This window comes from Chamaea fasciata, unplaced genomic scaffold, assembly GCF_029207755.1.
Source record: "Chamaea fasciata isolate MVZ Bird 193981 ecotype frontalis unplaced genomic scaffold, bChaFas1.0.hap1 SCAF_4, whole genome shotgun sequence".
In the NCBI taxonomy this organism is placed as follows: domain Eukaryota; kingdom Metazoa; phylum Chordata; class Aves; order Passeriformes; family Sylviidae; genus Chamaea; species Chamaea fasciata.
In genome coordinates, this window is record NW_027094089.1 from 42,054,377 (window position 1) to 42,072,626 (window position 18,250).

Sequence of the window (18,250 nt, forward strand, 5' to 3'; positions counted from 1 at the left end):
TCCTGAATAAATGCGATAAGGGATTAGGTAATCCTGGCTGCAGAATACATTCCTACACTGAAATAAATCACATATTTTTTTCAGTTTCTCTGTAATGATTTTTTCCCAATAAATTGCTATTTAAAATTAATCTTAACTCTTTAATATCTCCTACCGCTCCTATTGAGCCTTCCCTTTATATTTTTACATTTAAGATCTGACTTGTAATTTCAGTGATAAGTTGTAGAAAAAATGTCACATCAAATAATTAGAAAAAATACTTTGGGAAATCTAGAGGGTAACAAAAATTGGTTGCACAATGCAGGTTAGACTATATCATATTATCACAAATCTTTATATGACTTAAAAATACTGACATAGTCTAACCACGTATCATGTTTCCAATTTATTTGAATGCATGAAGTTAAAGTAGTATGCTTGCAAAGAAAATCAACCTCCATTTGAGTTTCATTGTCAGTCTTTATATTCGTGAAATTCGTTGTTTAAGAATGTATTGTTTATATCCAAGTAATTTCCCCTTTAGAGATGATGAAGATAATCGAAATATGAGTTAGAAACTGCGGCCTTCTCAGCATGTATGTATAGTGTTAAATTTAAACAACTACTTATACCTAGATGATCATGGTAGGTCCCTTCCAACTCAGCTATTCTCTTCTATTCTAATGAAAATGTATTCTTCCTATGTCTTTGGTGCTTTCTATGTCTTTGATGCTTTCTCCTCGACTTCTGCATTTATCACCTGCAAAGGCACCATCTGTATCTAGTGATTAAAGATGCTGTTTTGGGGATCTTCTACCAAGCTTCCAATATGTCCTCTTCCAGGGCCCACCCTAGTGTATTTGCATTATGTTTATATTTAATTGGATTACTCTTGCACCACAAAGCTCAGTTAACAGACAAGGATGCCAGCTATACGAAAAGTTGGACAACTCTAGAGTGACCACGCAATTGCTGTCTCAAAGAAGATGTAATCTTTAATAGGAGGCAGCACACAGGCAGGTACCAGGGAGCATAAGAAGTGATGGGATTGCTAGAGAGGTGGTAGTGTTAGCCCAGAGTAGCTCTGTTAGGACCCAGCAACTAAGCTTCCTTGCCTTCATTCAGCAGTCCAGTTCTCACATCCCCCAGTTATGGCAATGTTCCTGGATGTACTGTACTGATTTCTGCACATTGTGTTTTAAATAGAGATGGAAGGCCAAATTAATTTTTCGTAGAATTTAGGTGTTACAGTAGAACATGAGGATGGAGGGACTAAATTCAGTTTGAGGCATTTCCTAGTGCTGACGTCCCTTCCTCAACAGTAGATTTTAATTGCATGCTGAGCTTTTCATTGCATGCTGAATTGATTTAACATAATGTAATGTTACACTGTTCTATTTGTTTGAAAGTGAAGAAATTCTGGGTTATGATCTTGGTATTTCTTAATGGTAGGGAATAAAAGTCAGATGCTTACCAGATTTCAAGCATTAGTTGAAACATGTACTGTGTGCTTAAATTAAAGATGTAAAATCTTTCATTTCTGCCCACAGTTCTTGTTCATCTTGAGCTACTATAGCTCCTGATGCCTAGGAAAGGACCGTATGTTTATTTTGTTATCTTAGGCCTATAATTGAAAAACGTAATCTTATCCCCTAATTGAAAAGCAACTGTCATGGTATTCTGGTATTTAAAGCCTAAATCTTTAATATTAACTGTGCTGAAGGAAACTTAGAAGTATTTTACATCTGATTCACGTTATATCTGATTGAAAGTTTAAGTAAATCCCCAAATATTTTGTTAAAGTAGTTCTGACGTGGAAAATAAAATCTCATGTGGCATTTAGCAGGATTTCTTTGAGTTACAACTGAAATAAATATTTAATTGACAGCAGATATTTTATTGTTATTTTTTCTTGGGTTTTATGTATCCGTAAAAAATTAAAATTATGCATTTTCAATTACTTACTTTATTTTGGCTCAGTAAAGGACATTTTCCCTGTGCTCCCTCTTGGATTTAGCCTTTCACGTGCTACACTGAGACTGGTTTTGTCTGAGACACTGGATCAGTTTGCTTTTGATGCTACTGATTTCACTGCAGCCTTGTGGCAAAGGCATGACTACAAATCAGTTATTTTGTTCCATTTATCATTATGTTAAATCTATCAGCTGTCTTGTTCCACGGTTTTGCATTGAGCAGTGAGAGCAAGAAACCTGAACCTGATGTTTGCACATATCCTGCCTCCCATATCAGTCTCCTCATTCACTTAATTAATTGCCTGAGAGAAAATGCTCACCCATAGGGCCTTGTTCTTGTCTATGAGCACTGGTATGGGTTATGTGATAAAGCTGATCTGACTCCTCAAGCATTCCTGCCATTTCTGTGTTAAGTCTACTTTGTCCTCTAAAGGCACTCTGGCTCCTAGAGATTGCTGATGGTGTGACTGTTTATTTGAGACTGTATGGAGGGGAAAATCCAAGGCTTGATCTACCTTAGAAACTAAATCTGTGAACAGCTGTATTACATCTGTTGGTAATATGTGACATCAATCCAGAGTGACTTTTTTTACTGTTTGCAGAAGTTGTTATATTTGCTCCCTCCTTTTAATACTTCATTGCTGTTATTCTTGGTAATATTACTATTATACTGGAAATTGGATTTTTGTCCTTTTTTCCCCTCATTCATTTGGTTGTATTTAATGTTAGCAACAGGATTTGAGCTCAGGTATCTAGTTTTAGCTGAGAGGGAAAGCAGCAGAAGAAATCTGTTGGGAAAAAACCCCAAAAAAACAGTGACTGTTGCTCGTATTTGAAAAGGAGAAGGATGAGTTTGGTTCTAAATAGTACTATCTGTTGCAAAGCAACATATGCAATATGTTATTGTACCAATAATCCTAGTATTACCCTACTTCTATGTAGTAGTTTTCAGCTTGATTTCTCTTGGTGAACTGGTTCACAAAATTGTAAAAAGACACTTTTTCCTCGAGTACATATGGGTGATGCTTATGTGGTTTTCTTCTTTTAGTTGTGTATTCTGAGAGCCGACTAGATTTCTTTAACCTGTGTAAAACATACGTGTGTGTGCATATGTCTCCCTGCAAGTCAAGTTGCCAGACAGAAACCCTTTTTGGGGTTAAAATTTTGTGGAATATTAAATTACTAGCTTCCAAAATACAGTACGGAACATTTATAGGTTAAATGTGAGATGTTTCTGCTGGCAAACTAGACACAGTCATCAGTATTGCTTTGATGTTGGTACTGGAAACACATTATTCATCTCATGTCAGCTGCTGCTGGCAGTTGCAATTTTGGTTGCAATTATTTCTACCTTGAATTTGACCAGTTGTGCTTATGATCTTCCTGTGAATCTTATTCAGATTGTTTCTGCTTCTGGTGGTGTGCTGGATTCAGCCCTCACAAAGCTCTAAAAATAGTCACAGTTCTGAGTACCATCCTTACCGTATGGTTTGGATTATGCATGGTGGAGTTATGCTGTGTTAAATTGTATCCAAAAAGTACACCTTTTGCATAAAACTCCAAGTATAGTCATGAGAAATCTTATTTAGTAATAATAACAAAATTGAGGAGCTGTTCAATTTTACTTTGTTAAGAAAAAAGTCTTGTAGTGAAGCGAATATATTAATCTCTCGCACTTTCTTTTCATATAACTGAACACTATTTTCAGAAGGCTTTCCATAAAGAAAATGTCTTTTATTTAGTTATTGACTTCCTCTTCAGCCTTTGTGTGTTTCATAGTCTTTAAGTTTTGAAAAGATGGAAGATAGCATTTTGGGGAAGTAATGATGCAGGACTGTACACTGACTTCATGGGTCTTGTACATCACTAGGTGGAATGATGTCCTTTAGTCAGCTGTGCATGTATACAGCAAATTTCTTTTGCTTCAATGGCTTTTTCCAATTTGGAGTGAAAAAAATAAGTTTGAAAGGTTGAAATCTTTCTGTTTAAATCTTGGGATATTTGGTAACCAGGAATAATAATTATTTTACTAAAGCTATGGAGTTTTTTACTGGAGTTTTTATGAACTGAATCATTTTTAAGTGACTAATTTTATTTTACCTTTAAAAATATTTCAAAATGTTATTTTTAAAAAATTTATAAAATAATTTTAATTTAATAACTTTAGATTTTGTTGAAAATAAAAGCTCTGGGTCACTTCTTGATTCTTCCTTACATGACATGTTTAAAGTAGCTTTATTTATCTCTTCTGTTGACTTTTAAATGTGGTAGGCAGGTAGCTTTTGATCCATTTAATTGCCGTGAAAAACTGAAACTCATTGAAACTTTGGTTTGTTTTCCGACTATTTCTATTTTCTGTGGTTCATATATGCTTTTAACCTTTAAACCTATATTTTAATGCTCATTCCTACTTCAGACATTTATTACCTTATGTAGTGATAAACACAGTCCTTTATTTTGTGTAGGACAGTAAATACAAAATTGTACAATCCTACAAAAATATTCAAAGTTGGAAGGGAACCACAAGGATCATAGAATCCAACTTTCTACACAGAAAGCCCCAAGTGTCACACCATGTGTCTGAGAGCATTGTCCAAATAAACCTTGAGCTCTGTCAGGCTTGTGCTGTGACCACTTGCCTGGGAAACCTGTCCCAGTGCCCAACCACCCTCTGGTAGCTGGCGTATACAGTCAGAATTTGTCAAATACGTTTGGCATAGACAGCCTTTGTCTTACTTCAAAAACTGATAATAATTTGTTTTGAGCTGATGTCAATAGTTACAGTGATAGACTGACAGCTAATCTCTACTTCTCTGGACAGATGTCACAAGTCCTGTCTGCAAATTGCTTCTGCATGTTCTCCATTCTCCACATGCTCACAGGTCCTGCAAAGACCCTGCTCCAGCATGGACTTTCTATGGGATCATGACCTCCTTTGGGCTTCCAACTGCTCTGACTTGGGATCCTCCACAGGCTCCTCCATGGGCCAAAGGGGCACAGCTGCCCTACCAGGGTCTTCACCACGGGCTGCAGGGGAATTCCGGCTCTGGCACATGATCAACCTTGTCCCACTCCTTCATTGACCTTGGTGTCTGCAGAGATGTTGCTCTCATATTCTCACTCCTCTCTCCTGGCTGCTGTTGCACAGTAACTTTTTCCTTTTCCTAAATCTGTTATCCCAGATTCCACCACCATCACTGAGGGGCTCAGCTCTGATCAGCAATGGGTCTGTCCTGGAGTGCTGTGTCTGGAACTGGCTCCATCAGACACAGCAGAAACTTCTAGCATCTTCTCTCCTTGGCCAACCCTGTAATTCTCCCACTACCAAAACTTTGCCTTGCCAATCACAGCAATGCATAACCAGTGCGCTTTGCCACAATTAAGCTGTAATGCCTACCAAACACATAAATCTTTAAAAAATATACTGACATTTTATGTTTCTGTTAAAGAAAATCTGCAATGCAGAAATTTGTGGACTTGATTGTGTCATGCCTTTTCACAATAGCTATTTCCTTTCATTGTCATGCTTTTGTCTGATTTTAGTGGGTCCCTCCAAGAATAAACTTAGCATTTGGGAATGTGCAAAATAAAAAGCTTCTGATGAGTTTCACAATAGAGACACTTCTGGTTTTACCTTTCTGTAGCCTTCTCTTTTCCCACTGCTTCACTCAAGTCTAAGTCACAGGGAGAGAAAATGGTAGGTAGCTGAGACAGTTCTTCCATGCTGGTGTCCTCCACAGTGTCACCACAAAATTGCTTGGAGAGTAGAAGTGAAAAAAACCATTGGGTTTAGATCAAGACAGTTTAGTAGGGAAGTGTAGTGCTTTGAAAGGAAAACAAATGAGAGGCTCCAAGTCAGAGATACAATTTAATAGGAAGAAAGGAAAAAAGGTGAAATAAAATAGATGCAATAATACAAAAGACCACTGACAGAGTCAGAATACAACCTGAGCGGAGTGATGGAAGCAGTCCAGATGAGGTGGTCCTCTTGAAGCAGTGATTCCATAGAAAGGTCTGGTAGCTCTGGTCCTCTGGGAATCCAGTGGGTAAGGGCTGCTTGTACTGTCCCAAACCCCAGATTATATCCAGGTGGGAATGCTTGGTTCCTCCCTCTGGGCGGAGCATCTCACAATGGATGATGAGTCATGCAGGGGGTCCTTGATGGTCCATTAAACAGAGATAGCTCGCAGAGGGGATTATCTATGAGTCATGCAGCAAGGCATTTAATGGGCCATTAGCAGAAGATAGCCCTGAGGGAGGGGGCCCCCGGAAGAGCACTGCTCCAACAATTGGATTCGACAGTTCATTAAGATGGTGATAGAGTACTTTGTGCACATCCTATACTACAACCCAAGACAGGAAGGCAAAAGCTGTGCATGCAAGCCAAGCAGAACAAGGAATTAATTCACCATTTCACATCGGCAGGCAGGTGTTCGGCCATCTCCAGGAGAGCAGGGCCCTATCATGCTGACTGACCTGAGGAGACCCAAACTCCATCACTCCAAACACCCTCCTTCTCCTCCAGCTTTCTATGCAGATTCTTATGTCATCTGCTGTTGAATATCTCATTGAGTTGGTTGGGATCATCTGTCCTGGCTGTCCCAACTCCTTTTGCACCCTCAGCCTGCTCAAAGGTGGGGAGGGGTAAGGAGAAGAAAAGTCTTTGGCTGTGTAAGCCCTGCTCAGGAGTAATTAAAACATCTCTGAATTATCAACTTTGTTTCCACATAAATCCCGATCCCAGCCCCATACTATCTACCGTAAAGAAAATTAACTCCACCCCAGCCAAAACCGAAACATTCACTTGATGAGAAAATTATAGCTGATAGTGCTTCAGTAATTTGGTGAGAAACAAAAATTTTGTTTTCCATGTATTTCAGCATAGTACTGCAGTTTTGCCTACTGGTTCTTTTTCTAATAGCTTCTCAAGAACAGGTGAATTAAGGTCAGCTTTGTGCTTGGATAGTGTATTATTAGGGAGATTAATTGCTGAGGTTTTGTTTTGTCTAACAGAAAAGCGTTCTTTTCAGACCCTGTATCTGAGGACATTTTTAAATGCATGTGAAAGTTCCATGCAATGATTTTATTTAGGGCTACACAGCTGATCTCATTATTCGTAAACATATTTCTTGGTAGTCATTGTATGAATAAATTGGGTTTTGTCTTTTTTTTTTTCCTTAAGATGTTTCCTTTGTTATGTGCAAGTACTGGAGGATTTAATTTTCTTCTGTAATAATACTTAATCCTTATGTAGTGATTCACATTATTTTAAAACGCGATGTGCTTTTGTTTTTGAGATTCCTTTAAAATACCTTCCTTTTCTACTTTTACTTCTGTTTTGCTTGTCTGTAGTGATAACCCACATGTTCATTGTAGTTATGATTGACAGTGAGGGATTTAGTATCTTTGATCTTCTGATTGTTGATGCTTCAATTTATTCAGATCTAATACTGACTTTTCCAGACAAATCTCTTGCTTTGCAAGAGAATTTGCTCTTCTTTTTTCTCTTGCTGTAAGAAAATGTTTAATGCCCCTGGTAAATAGTGCACGTGATATAATTCTGGTATTGAATTAGTTGCCATTCTGGGGGATGTGCACTCAGAGCCTGAGGGCTGTAGATCATTAATCTGTAAAGCACTGGCTGCATTGTGTGCTTGTAAGCAGAGATAAGGTGTGATAGGATTTTGTTGTCTGTGCACAACAGGATTCTCACTTCTTTTCTGCCTTCTTGGGCAGAGAAAGCCTACGGTAACAGGAATTGCTGTGAGTAAATGTCTCATCCTTATGAGAAGACACATCATTAACACAGCTATGGTTGCAAGGTCATGAGGGTGTTCAAGCTTAGGTCTTTATACCTGTGTGAAGTCCAGCATTGAACTTCTGGAGGGGCTGAGTGATGCTGAACCAAGTATTTTTTTACTTCTACTTCAAGTAGCACTTAGCTGTTCTCCCAAAAATTGAAATGTCTACTTCACAATACACAGAGTAGAGGGGTCAAATTGTATTTATGTTCTAAGATTAAGTGATGAAACACTACTATTCCAGTTGAATGTTTCAGTAATGTAGCAACTATATGAAAACTCTTCTGTGTGATTTAGGCTCTCTAAAGACAACGCATCTCTCTTTTCTTAATTAGGTCTTTACTGATGTGCTGACTCACACAAAATGTCCATAGGAGAATAATGGAAGCCCCTGAATACCTTGATTTGGATGAAATAGATTTTAGTGATGATATATCGGTAAGTACAAGTCTTATTTTATTTGTTCAAGTTGACACAACCTTAGATATCTCAGTCCTGATGTAAAAAACAACACTGTTGTTAGAAACCACACTTCTTTTTACTTCATATAAATGAATGTTTAGATAGGTTGAATCTAGAATAAAAATCAGATATTTTGTAAATGAAATCTTTCTAAAAAGTTTGGAAAACTTGATTCCTCCCCTTCATGTAGTAAAAATTACTTGTAGACAAATTAAAACATAAGTTTCATTTCTGGGTTGCTTCTCTCCTGTATTATCCTGAATGAGCTAAATGTGCGGTAGTGCTAGCCTTAGACACCAAGATTTTAAGTTTACTTTTTTAATCAAACGTATTTCAGTTGTAGAAAACGTACTTCTCTCACCTTTGCCCTTTTCACCAGTAGCCATTTCCCAGTACAGCTTGATTTTATCAATAGGGGTGATGTGGTAGTGTACTGGAAGAGATAGAAAGACTTCAAGGGAATCATAGGCAGCAGTGATCCCTAGTTTCACTGTAAATAAAACAGCCCTAATTGTAAGCAAAAAGACCGTGTTACTGTGTTACTTTATACATTTTCAGTGGTTTTGTAGGAGGCACTGGTACGGTGTATTTCTCTATCACTAATAATACTACTCCTACTGCCAGTGTTTCTGCTTTTTGTGCAATAGAGTTGTTCATATGTTCAGTGTTTGATAAAATAGACTTGAATACATAAATTAAATATCCTACAAGAGAATTTGTTACTTCAATTTTCAGATGAAAGTATGCCCCCATCTCCTTCCATTTTTCATTATTTTATAGTAATTTTTTTTTTTTTTTTTACAAAGGACCTGGTTTTCCTGTTAGCATTTGGGACTCTTGATTAATTTTAAAACATTCCAGATGCTTTTTCACTGACAAATTCCTTTTGAACTGAATTTTTTTTTTACCTATTGTACTGTTGAATTTTTATTAAAGCAGAATATGGCAAATGCCCAAAATATTACAAGAAAATGAGCCCATCTTGAGAGAATACCTTATTATGGGTAACTTTCTTTATGTTACTGTATATGCTAGATTATGTCCTGGTATCTGTTTCTATACTCAGTTCAGTAAAACGGTAAAACATAATAGATGTAACCTTTCCATGTCCCTCCCATTGTGGCTGTTGCTGCACACTGGTGGGTTAGGTTACTCACTTTTCTGCTGAACAGCTCAGGCTTCCTGCTTTAATAGGCTGTTCTTTCAATGGATGCTGAACATTAAATAAAAAATCATCACAAATGATTGAGGTAGCAGTTTTACTCCCTTCTTTAGCAGCTAAGAGGACAAAGGATTTGTTGCCAGGACCCAGATCAACAAGAGAATTCATAGTTACTCTAGTGCTCTACTCATATCTCATCATACACAGTTTAGAAATACCTGACCTTCATATTTTATCCTTAGTCTGCTCTGGTAAGAGCAGCTGCATAGCATCTGTATTAGCAAATTATATTATTCATGTTAGTCTTCTGGTTCTAATCCAGTGCAGAAAAGTGACTAATAATAATGGCAGCAAGAAGGCTGTTAAAATGATGCACGTATAAATGTACCTCATTTAGAAAGCCACTAACCCACTAAGTTTGTAATTCAGACCCTTGTCACCCATTTCAGCAAAACTGACCAAGATGTAATAATCAAAAAGATAGGAATTTGTTTTAAAAGGCAAATGTATATGTAAGTAAGGGAAAAGAAGGAGGAGTTAGTTGGGGGGCGGTTGTTGGTGGTTTTTTTGTTTTGCGGTTTTTGGGTTGGGTTTTTTTGTTTGGTTGGGGTTTTTTTTTTTGGGGGGGGGGTTCTTTGTTTGTTTCGTTTTTTGTTTTTTGGGGTTTGTTTGTTTGTTTATTTTGGGGATGTGGGGGGGGGGGGTTGGGAGGTTTGTTTGTTAGATTTGTACATGAGAAAAGGAACCTACATTTCTCCAATATCTTGGAATCCTAGAATTGTTTTGGCCAGAAGGGACCTTCAAAGGTCATTCAGTTCCTGTCTCCCTCTCATAGGTAGGGATATCTTCCACTAGATCAGGTTGCTCCAAGGCTTATTGTGATGGGTTGAGATTGTCTGGTCACCAGGTGCCACCAAGCCACTCTGTCACTCCTCCATCAAGAAGCTTGTGCTTTCAGGAGAGGACGCCACTCACCAATTAGTGTCATGGGGGAAAAAAGACTCCTCTTGGCAATATTAATTTATTGCAAATCAAACAGCACAGGATGATGAGAAACAAGGATAAATTCCCCACCCCTCCATCTTCACAATCTCAACTTCACTCCTGAGGGCTTTGCCTTGCCGCCTTGATAAGCCCGGGGGCGTGGGGCAGGATGGGGTTTGCATTCAGGTTATGTACTAGTTTGAAAGTAGACCAGTAGGAGATCCCAAGTCAGAAATACAATTTAGTAGGAAAACTAAAATAAATGCAATAATACAGAAACACTGACAGAGTCAGAATACAAGCTGACACCCTGTTGGTTAAGGTGTTGGTAGCAGTGTGATTAAATAATGGCTGCAGTCCTCTTGGAGTGATAGATGTGGTTCTGTTGAAGCAGTGATCCTGTAGAAGGGTTTGAGCTTCCTCTAAAGGTCCAGTGGTGTTTATGGAGCTCTTGTTCTCTGGGAATTCAGTGAATAAGGCTGCCTGTTGTGTTCCAAACATCAGATTATATCCAGGTAGGACTGTTTGGTTCCTCCCCCTGGGTGGAGCATCTCACAATGGAATGATGTACTTTTATGAATCGTGCAGTGAGATTCAATGGCCCATTAGCAGAAGATATCCCCTGGAGTTATCAGGGATGAGTCATTAAGGAGATAAGGAACACTGCCCTGCCTGGTTTGAACAGCTTATGAAGATGGTGATACAATACATACTTTTGGGTACATCTTACATTGTAACCTAAGAAAGGTTGTCACAGAGTGTCACTGCTGTTCCCTCCTTATCCTCTTCATGCCTGCACCAGCATGGGGTCTCACCCACTAAAGGCAGTCCTCTGCAAACTTCTCCAGTGTGAGTTGTTCCCCAGGACCACAGTTCTTCATGGACTGAACCAGCATGCATCCTTTCCATGAGATATAATACTTCAGGAACAGACTGCTCCAGCATGGGTCTCACACAGAGTCAGAGTTCCTGCTAGAAAATGTGCTCCTATGTGGTTTCCTCTCTGCAAGAATTAATTCCTGCCAGGAGCCAGCTCCAGCACTGTCTTTCCACAGGCTGCAGGTTTCTTTGGGGCGCATCTACACACTCCACAGTGTGAGGTCCTCTATGGGTTGGAGGCTGGATATCTGCTCTACCATGATATTCTCCTGTGACTGCAGGGGAATCTCTGCTGCAGCCCCTGGAACACTGCCTTCCCCTACTTCTTCCCTGGCCTTGATGTCTCATATTTTATTGTTTCTCTCTCACAGCTACTCTTATGGAGTGGTTTTTACCCTTTCTTAAATCTGTTATTTAAGAAACCAGGTGCTACCAACATCTCTGATGGGCTCAGCATTTGCCAGCCACTGGTCCTATATGGAGGCAGCCTCCACTCTTAGTTTGCCAAATACAATCATGTGTGGTAGGCATCCACAACTTCTCTGGGCAACCTGTTGCGGTGTCTCACTACCCTCATTGTAAAAAATGTCCTTGTTGTATTTAATCTAAATTGACATTCTTTCATTTGCCCCTTGTTCTGTCACTACAGGCCCTGGGAAACAGTCTTTCTGTATTTTTCTTATAAGCCTTCTTTTTATATTGGGAGGCCATAAGAAACTCTCTCTGCAGCCTCCTGCTCTCCAGGATGAAGAATCCAAACTCTCTCAGCCTTACTTCACGGAAGAGGTGGTTTAGCCCCCTGGCTCTTTTCATGCTTCTGGACACACTGAACAAGTCAATGTCTTTTTTGTCCCAGTGACCCCTGAGCTGAAGGCAATACTCCTGGTGGATTCTCCCAAGAACGAAGTCCACAGGAGGATTACCACCCTTATTTTGCTGGCCAGACTTTTTGTGCAGCCCAGGATATGACTGACTTTCTGGTCTGCAAGTGAGCATTGCCAGTTTATGTCAAATTCTTCATCCTGTAGTATGCCAAGTCCTCTGCAGGGCTGCTCTCAATATCTGAGTGTGTATGGATACTGGCATTGCTCTGACACATGGACACATGGACACATGGACACAGAATTTTGACCTTGTTGAACTTCATGATGTTCACATGGGCCCACACCACAACCTGTCCCAAGGTCCCTCTGGATGGCATTTCATCCATCCAACAAATCAACCACTCAGCTTGGTGTCATGAGAAAACTTGCTAAGGGTGCACCTAATCCTGTTGTCTATGTCCTTGAAAAAGATATTAAATACTATTACTTGCAGTATGCATCCTTGAGGGACACCACTCATTGTTGGGTTTCACTTGGAGATTGAGCTGTTGATTGTAACTCGTTGGACATGGCCAGTTCCTTGACCATCTATCCATCAGACCCATATCTCTCCAAATTAGAGGCAAGGAGGTTGCACTTGGACACAGTATGCCGAAGGCGTGACAGAAGCTGAGGCAGATGACATCTGTAGCTCTCTCACTCCACTGTAGGAGGCCACTATCTTAGGCACAATTTTCTCTTTGTGAAGCCATGCTGTCTATCTCTAATCACCTCTCTGATATCCATGTTTCAGCATAATTTCTAGGAGGATGTGTTCCATGTTCTTACTGGCACTGAGGCATGTTTGACCTATTAGTAGTTCCTGGGGCCCTTCTTTTCATCCTTGTTCAAAGAAAATGTGATATTCACTTTTATCCAGTCATTGAAGACTGACTGCTATGACTATTAAAATATTATTGAGAGTGGCTTAGCAGCTACATCTACCAACTCCATCAGGGCTCTGGAATGCAAATATGATGCTTATTTTATAAACTAAGATGATTCTATTCGTGATCTAAATTATATAGTATATTTGACTGTAGTTCAGACAGCAGAATAGGTTTCTGGGGCTCTTGTTTACATTAAACAAAAGTAATATTCTGTCTGCAGTGACATTAAGCAACCCAGCTGAATATTTTCCTTTATTTCTTAACATTTCTGTTCACAGAAAGGAAATGGGGAAAAAAGACCTTTAAGTTGCATTAAATGATAGATATATTATCAAATATATGTTTTATGCTTTCACCTTTTTCCTATTTATCCTGATTTTTACTATAAATTAATTCCTGCCCTTAAGTTTTATGCGGTTGGTATGGTTACCTGAAGGTTTCCTAACCCTTTGACTGAAATGCAGGATTTATATTGCACTGGCAAATTGAGAAAATTGGAATGATTTTATTTTTTGTTTTACAGAAATAATACAAGATAACCTCATCATAACCAGAGTTGCTCATGCTAAGATACTTGTAAACTCTTAGAGACTGAGTGTATAAATGATTGCTCTGACCATTCTTAGCTCAGTACGAATGAAAGCCAGGCTCAGTGGTGCCAGTGTGAGACTGTACCTGATTTAAAGGTTTGTGAAACGCAAGTGCAGTAATTGAGTTCAAATCTAAGTAAACAGTTGCTGAGTCATCAGGAATTTTTGAACAGCTTTAAAAGCTGCTTAAGAATCCTTGCCTGGCAGGGAAGATGTAGACTATGCATGGTCAGGAGTATGTATGCCCAAGCTGCCAGCCTCCCATTTACTTGGCACAGGGCCCCTCCTGAGCCTGCTGCACCCTTCCTTGGCCACAGGAAGAGCTGGGTCACCCCTCAGGCTGAGGGGTGCTGCAACAATGTTCAGGCACAATCATTAGCTGCAGCACATTGATTTATTTACCATCCAGCTGCAGCTCTCTCTTGCATCTCTCTTTTTTCTTCCTGTCTCCCATTTCAGAATGAAGCAAAATACAGATGTCCACTAAGTTGTTCATAGGAAGTGTTAGTTTCAGACAGACATTTTGTACCCCTAACAGTGTAAGTGGTGTCTATATAAGTCCCCTTTGAAGCTAAAGGGAAGAATAACATATCAGGTGTCTATATAAGATGTACAACACATAACACAAATAACCTACCCAGTGCTCCAAAGATGCTTATCACAGCTGTAAGAAGGACATTTGGTTAGGGGAGGTGATATTTCCCACATGAATCATACCAGTGTAATCTCTTTCCTTCTCTGTTTTATTGTTTGGAGGCTGCTTAAATTGACACTGCTATTGAGAAGAATCTTCCTGAAACATGAGGCAAAGTATTGTTCTTTTTTCTCAATATATCTTGCTATTCCCAAATAAATGTCTCAGAAATATGGTGGCATTGCACAGTTAAGAAATGATTAAGAAAATGCATTGTAAATTTACTAATTTAATAGGTTTCTAATATCAACGAAACATTTTGTTTTCCGCTATCACAAGTAAACTGAAATGAGACTGTTTACTTGGAAATACTTGGAAAAAATCAGCTGTAATGGAAGAAGGTCCCTGTTTTCAGTATCAAAATGAAAGCAAAGAGCTGTGCAGTTAGGATCCGGACAGAGACATTAGTGTCTTTATCCAGTCAAGATCAATGGTGGCAGTAAATTATTTGAGTTCTGATACTGCGAACAGTTGGATGTGGTCCTTCATGCTTTTGGAGGTGTCATGTTTATGATGATGTGGTCTGAGAGTCACACTTTGCATACAACTTTGCACTTTACTTCATTTAGGATACAACAGGATGTTGAAAATAACTTCTGTTTCTTAATATACTTGGGTTTTTACTATTTTGTTTAATATTTCTCTGCTGCTACTCATGGTCAGTTATTTTCTGATCATGAGTAGTAGCAGAGAAATATTAAACAGAAGTACCTTTCTGATACTTCTAGAACACAAGTGCGTCTGCAAGTAGTGTACAAGTGGCAGAGAGCAGAATAGACCTATTAAAGGTATTTTTTCTCATGTGTTTTGTTTAAAATTCATTGCATTAAAATCTGAAAACCATGTGAAATTTAAAAGGTTTGCACTGGCATTTATTCAGATTCTGTAGTTCAGTGTTACATAATGAACAAATGTATTGTACTATAAGGAAAGCCCCATTTTCCCTGAATTAGCAGTGTCTGTTGGAAAAAGCTGGGAATATCTTGCATTTGCATGGAGTGCTTGCTAATGCTTCTTGTCTCATTTGCAGTTGATACTGCTCTTCCATCTTACGAAGTTCTTTAGGGCCTCATTAGAATTCACTATTTTGATTTGGATGTAGGCAGGCCTTAAATGCAGAAAAGGAACCCAGACCTCAAGCAGTAATCAAAAATTCCATTCCATGTGTTATCTTAGCAACAAGCTCTTAGTTTGTTACTGAATGTCACCATCAACCACAACAGACTTTAATTAAACACCAAGGATCTCAGTAGGCATTGACTAATGAAGTAACATGATGTGCTCAGCTCCTACATTGTCAGCTATGCCCTTGGGCATGGCCCTCAGCTTCGGCTGACATGTTTACTCCAGTGGTGAAATGTGAGAAGTGGACTTTAATTTTGTATGAAAAAAAAAAAAAAAAAGAAGAAGAAATTATTGAATGAAGAGTTGGAAGTAATTAATTTACAATTTTGTTGAATAAGCATGAAGCCTTAAATTCTGTTCCAGCAAAGGGTTGTAATCTCAACTTCTTTTGATGTTCCTCTGTAACCTTGAAATTTACAGTTGAAGAAAAGCTAGAAAACATTAGTGATGTAATGGAGCTAGATATGTGAGAAATCAGTTCTAGTGGGAAGAGCTGGGAATAGATTGTTTTTATGGTTGGGAAAGGTCCACTTGAAAAAGTAATTTTAGTTGCTTACTGGACCAAAAGCTGGTTTTTTACATTTTGACCACAAAATACAGACGGCAAAAATGTAAATTTGCAGAAGTCTTTTTGAGGACAGAGGTAAGTGGGAGGAAATCCATTATTGAAATCAAAACAATATTATTTAAATGCATAACAAATTTATAAACATTCAATAGATTCTTTGTGGTGGGGCAGCTAACTGAATACATTTCAGAGCAATGTTGAAACAGAAAAAAAATCTGGTTTTCCAAGAAAGAACAGGAAAAAAGACGAAAGAAAGAAAGACGGCTTTCTGTTTTTGAAGTTGCCTGACAAAACACATAGCAATAGAATACAAAAGGCCTCTTTTTAATTGAATTACAAACTGTGTAATAGTTTAAACTGCAACAGCTGGTTTTACGAAGCTACCATATTCCTTGGAGACATGCTCCTTGGATTCTTTTAATAATCTTACTAGACCAGTTCAACATTGCATTCTAAGTCTTTGTGATGAAATAGCAAGATATATAGCGTAACATCTGTAGTGGTTTGAATGCAAAACAAATGAGAGGCTCCAAGTCAGAGATACAATTTAATAGGAAAAAAAAAAGAAAGAAACTAAAATAAAACAGATGCAATAATACAAAAGACCACTGACAGAGTCAGAATACAACCTGAGCGTAGTGATGGAAGCAGTCCAGATGAGGTGGTCTTCCTGAAGCAGTGATCCTGTAGAAAGGTCTGGTAGCTCTGGTCCTCTGGGAATCCAGTGGGTAAGCGCCCCTCTGGTGTTCAGAGTCTCAGCTCATATCCAGGCTGGAATGCTTGGTTCCTCCCTCTGGGCGGAGCATCTCACAATGGGATGGTGAGTCATGTGATAAGGCCTGATGGGCCCATTAACAGGAGGTAGTCCAGGAGGGGGTTATCTGTGAGTCGTGTGGCAAAGGTGCTGATGGGCCCATTAACAGAAGATAAGCCAGAGTGGAGGAGGCAGGGAGCACTGCCTCACCTGGTTTCAACAGTTCATGAAGATGGTGATAGAATATACTTCAACTCAGGACACATCTCAGGCTTTATTAAACAATAACTAAAGTGAAGTACAGCACATGGTGTTTGTCCATGTCTATGTTTAACTTGTATTAATTTGTCTTTAGTAGCATCCTTCTCCCTGTCTGAGCTCTGTTCTTTTTTGCTTTAGGCTGTCACATCCTGAAGCAGTCACAGCCTTATAGACAACTCCTTGTTCAATGCGGATTGGAATCACTGGGTAGTTCTGGAATGCTGCTACACATTTTAATTAATAAGTTCAGTGTTGGTCCTGGGAATACTTATGAGGGTTTCTTCTTGTGGTTGAGGTTTCTCAATACATCTCTGAATTAGGTCAGCAAGGGAAAAAGTAGGGCCTGGAAGGTTCTCTAGGCTTAGTGAAGTAACTACAGTCATTTGAGTAACAGTCTTAAACTTGCACCAGAAAAGGACATTACTCCACAATTGGTCACATGAACTTGAATTTAGATTATTTTGAAGGAGATTGCCAGCTGTTCTTTAGAAACATATCAAACACTGAATGGCAAACTGTCAGCAAAACCCAAGACAATGTATCACCATTTCTTTTTTGTGTGCAAAGTTCATAAAGTTGTATATGTAGTTGTTTTGCTTCATTGGTCAAGAGCACACCAGCTAAAAATATGTTTCTTTGAAAACATATAGTGTTTGTGTATTCTTAGAAAAATTTCAGTTGTGCTAATCCTAAATGCTTTTTTTCTATGTAAGTTTCCAAAATGCTGCTTTTAATTGGGTCTTTTTCGTATAAGCAAAGTAATTGATATTTCTTTCACAGACATAATGATTTTCATTTGTTTAAGTGGAGATTACTGTAACACTTTAGCATTTGATTAAGGAAGACTTGCTAGAAAGCAGCTGATTATCAGAATGTATGGTTTTATAACACTGGATCCTGTGTCTTTCCAAAGGTATTCCACAAGTATATAGACTAAAACATTCTGTTTAGTAAAATACTTAGGGCCCCTTTGGGTTTTAGTTTGTTTGGGTTTTTTTTTTTCCATTTTGAATGGTTAATGCGGAGAATGACATGCTGATCTATATCACCTGTGTTTTGTCACATCAAAATAATAATACAAGTTTGCTTTAACAAAGCCCAGGTTAGAGAAATGAGCCTGTTGTCTGATACATGTGGGTATACATACCCCTCTCTTAAATCAGATCTCTCCAGTGCTGATATTCTGTATCCCTTTTACATACTGGTTTGTGACAGCTTGAATTCTAATTTTTAAACATGGTAATTCTTGCAGTGCAGCACCATAA

General features: G+C 38.7%; 1 protein-coding gene across 2 annotated transcripts in view; it reads left to right on the forward strand.

Moving 5' to 3' along the window:
* Positions 1–18,250, forward strand: part of SNCAIP (synuclein alpha interacting protein) — a 108,551-nt gene that overhangs the window by 47,244 nt on the left and 43,057 nt on the right. For both annotated transcript variants that reach the window (XM_066181379.1, XM_066181380.1), the window contains exon 2: positions 8,089–8,191. In XM_066181379.1, the coding sequence (XP_066037476.1) occupies positions 8,135–8,191 (57 nt within the window). In that variant the 5' untranslated portion in view covers positions 8,089–8,134. The remainder of the gene's footprint in view (positions 1–8,088; positions 8,192–18,250) is intronic.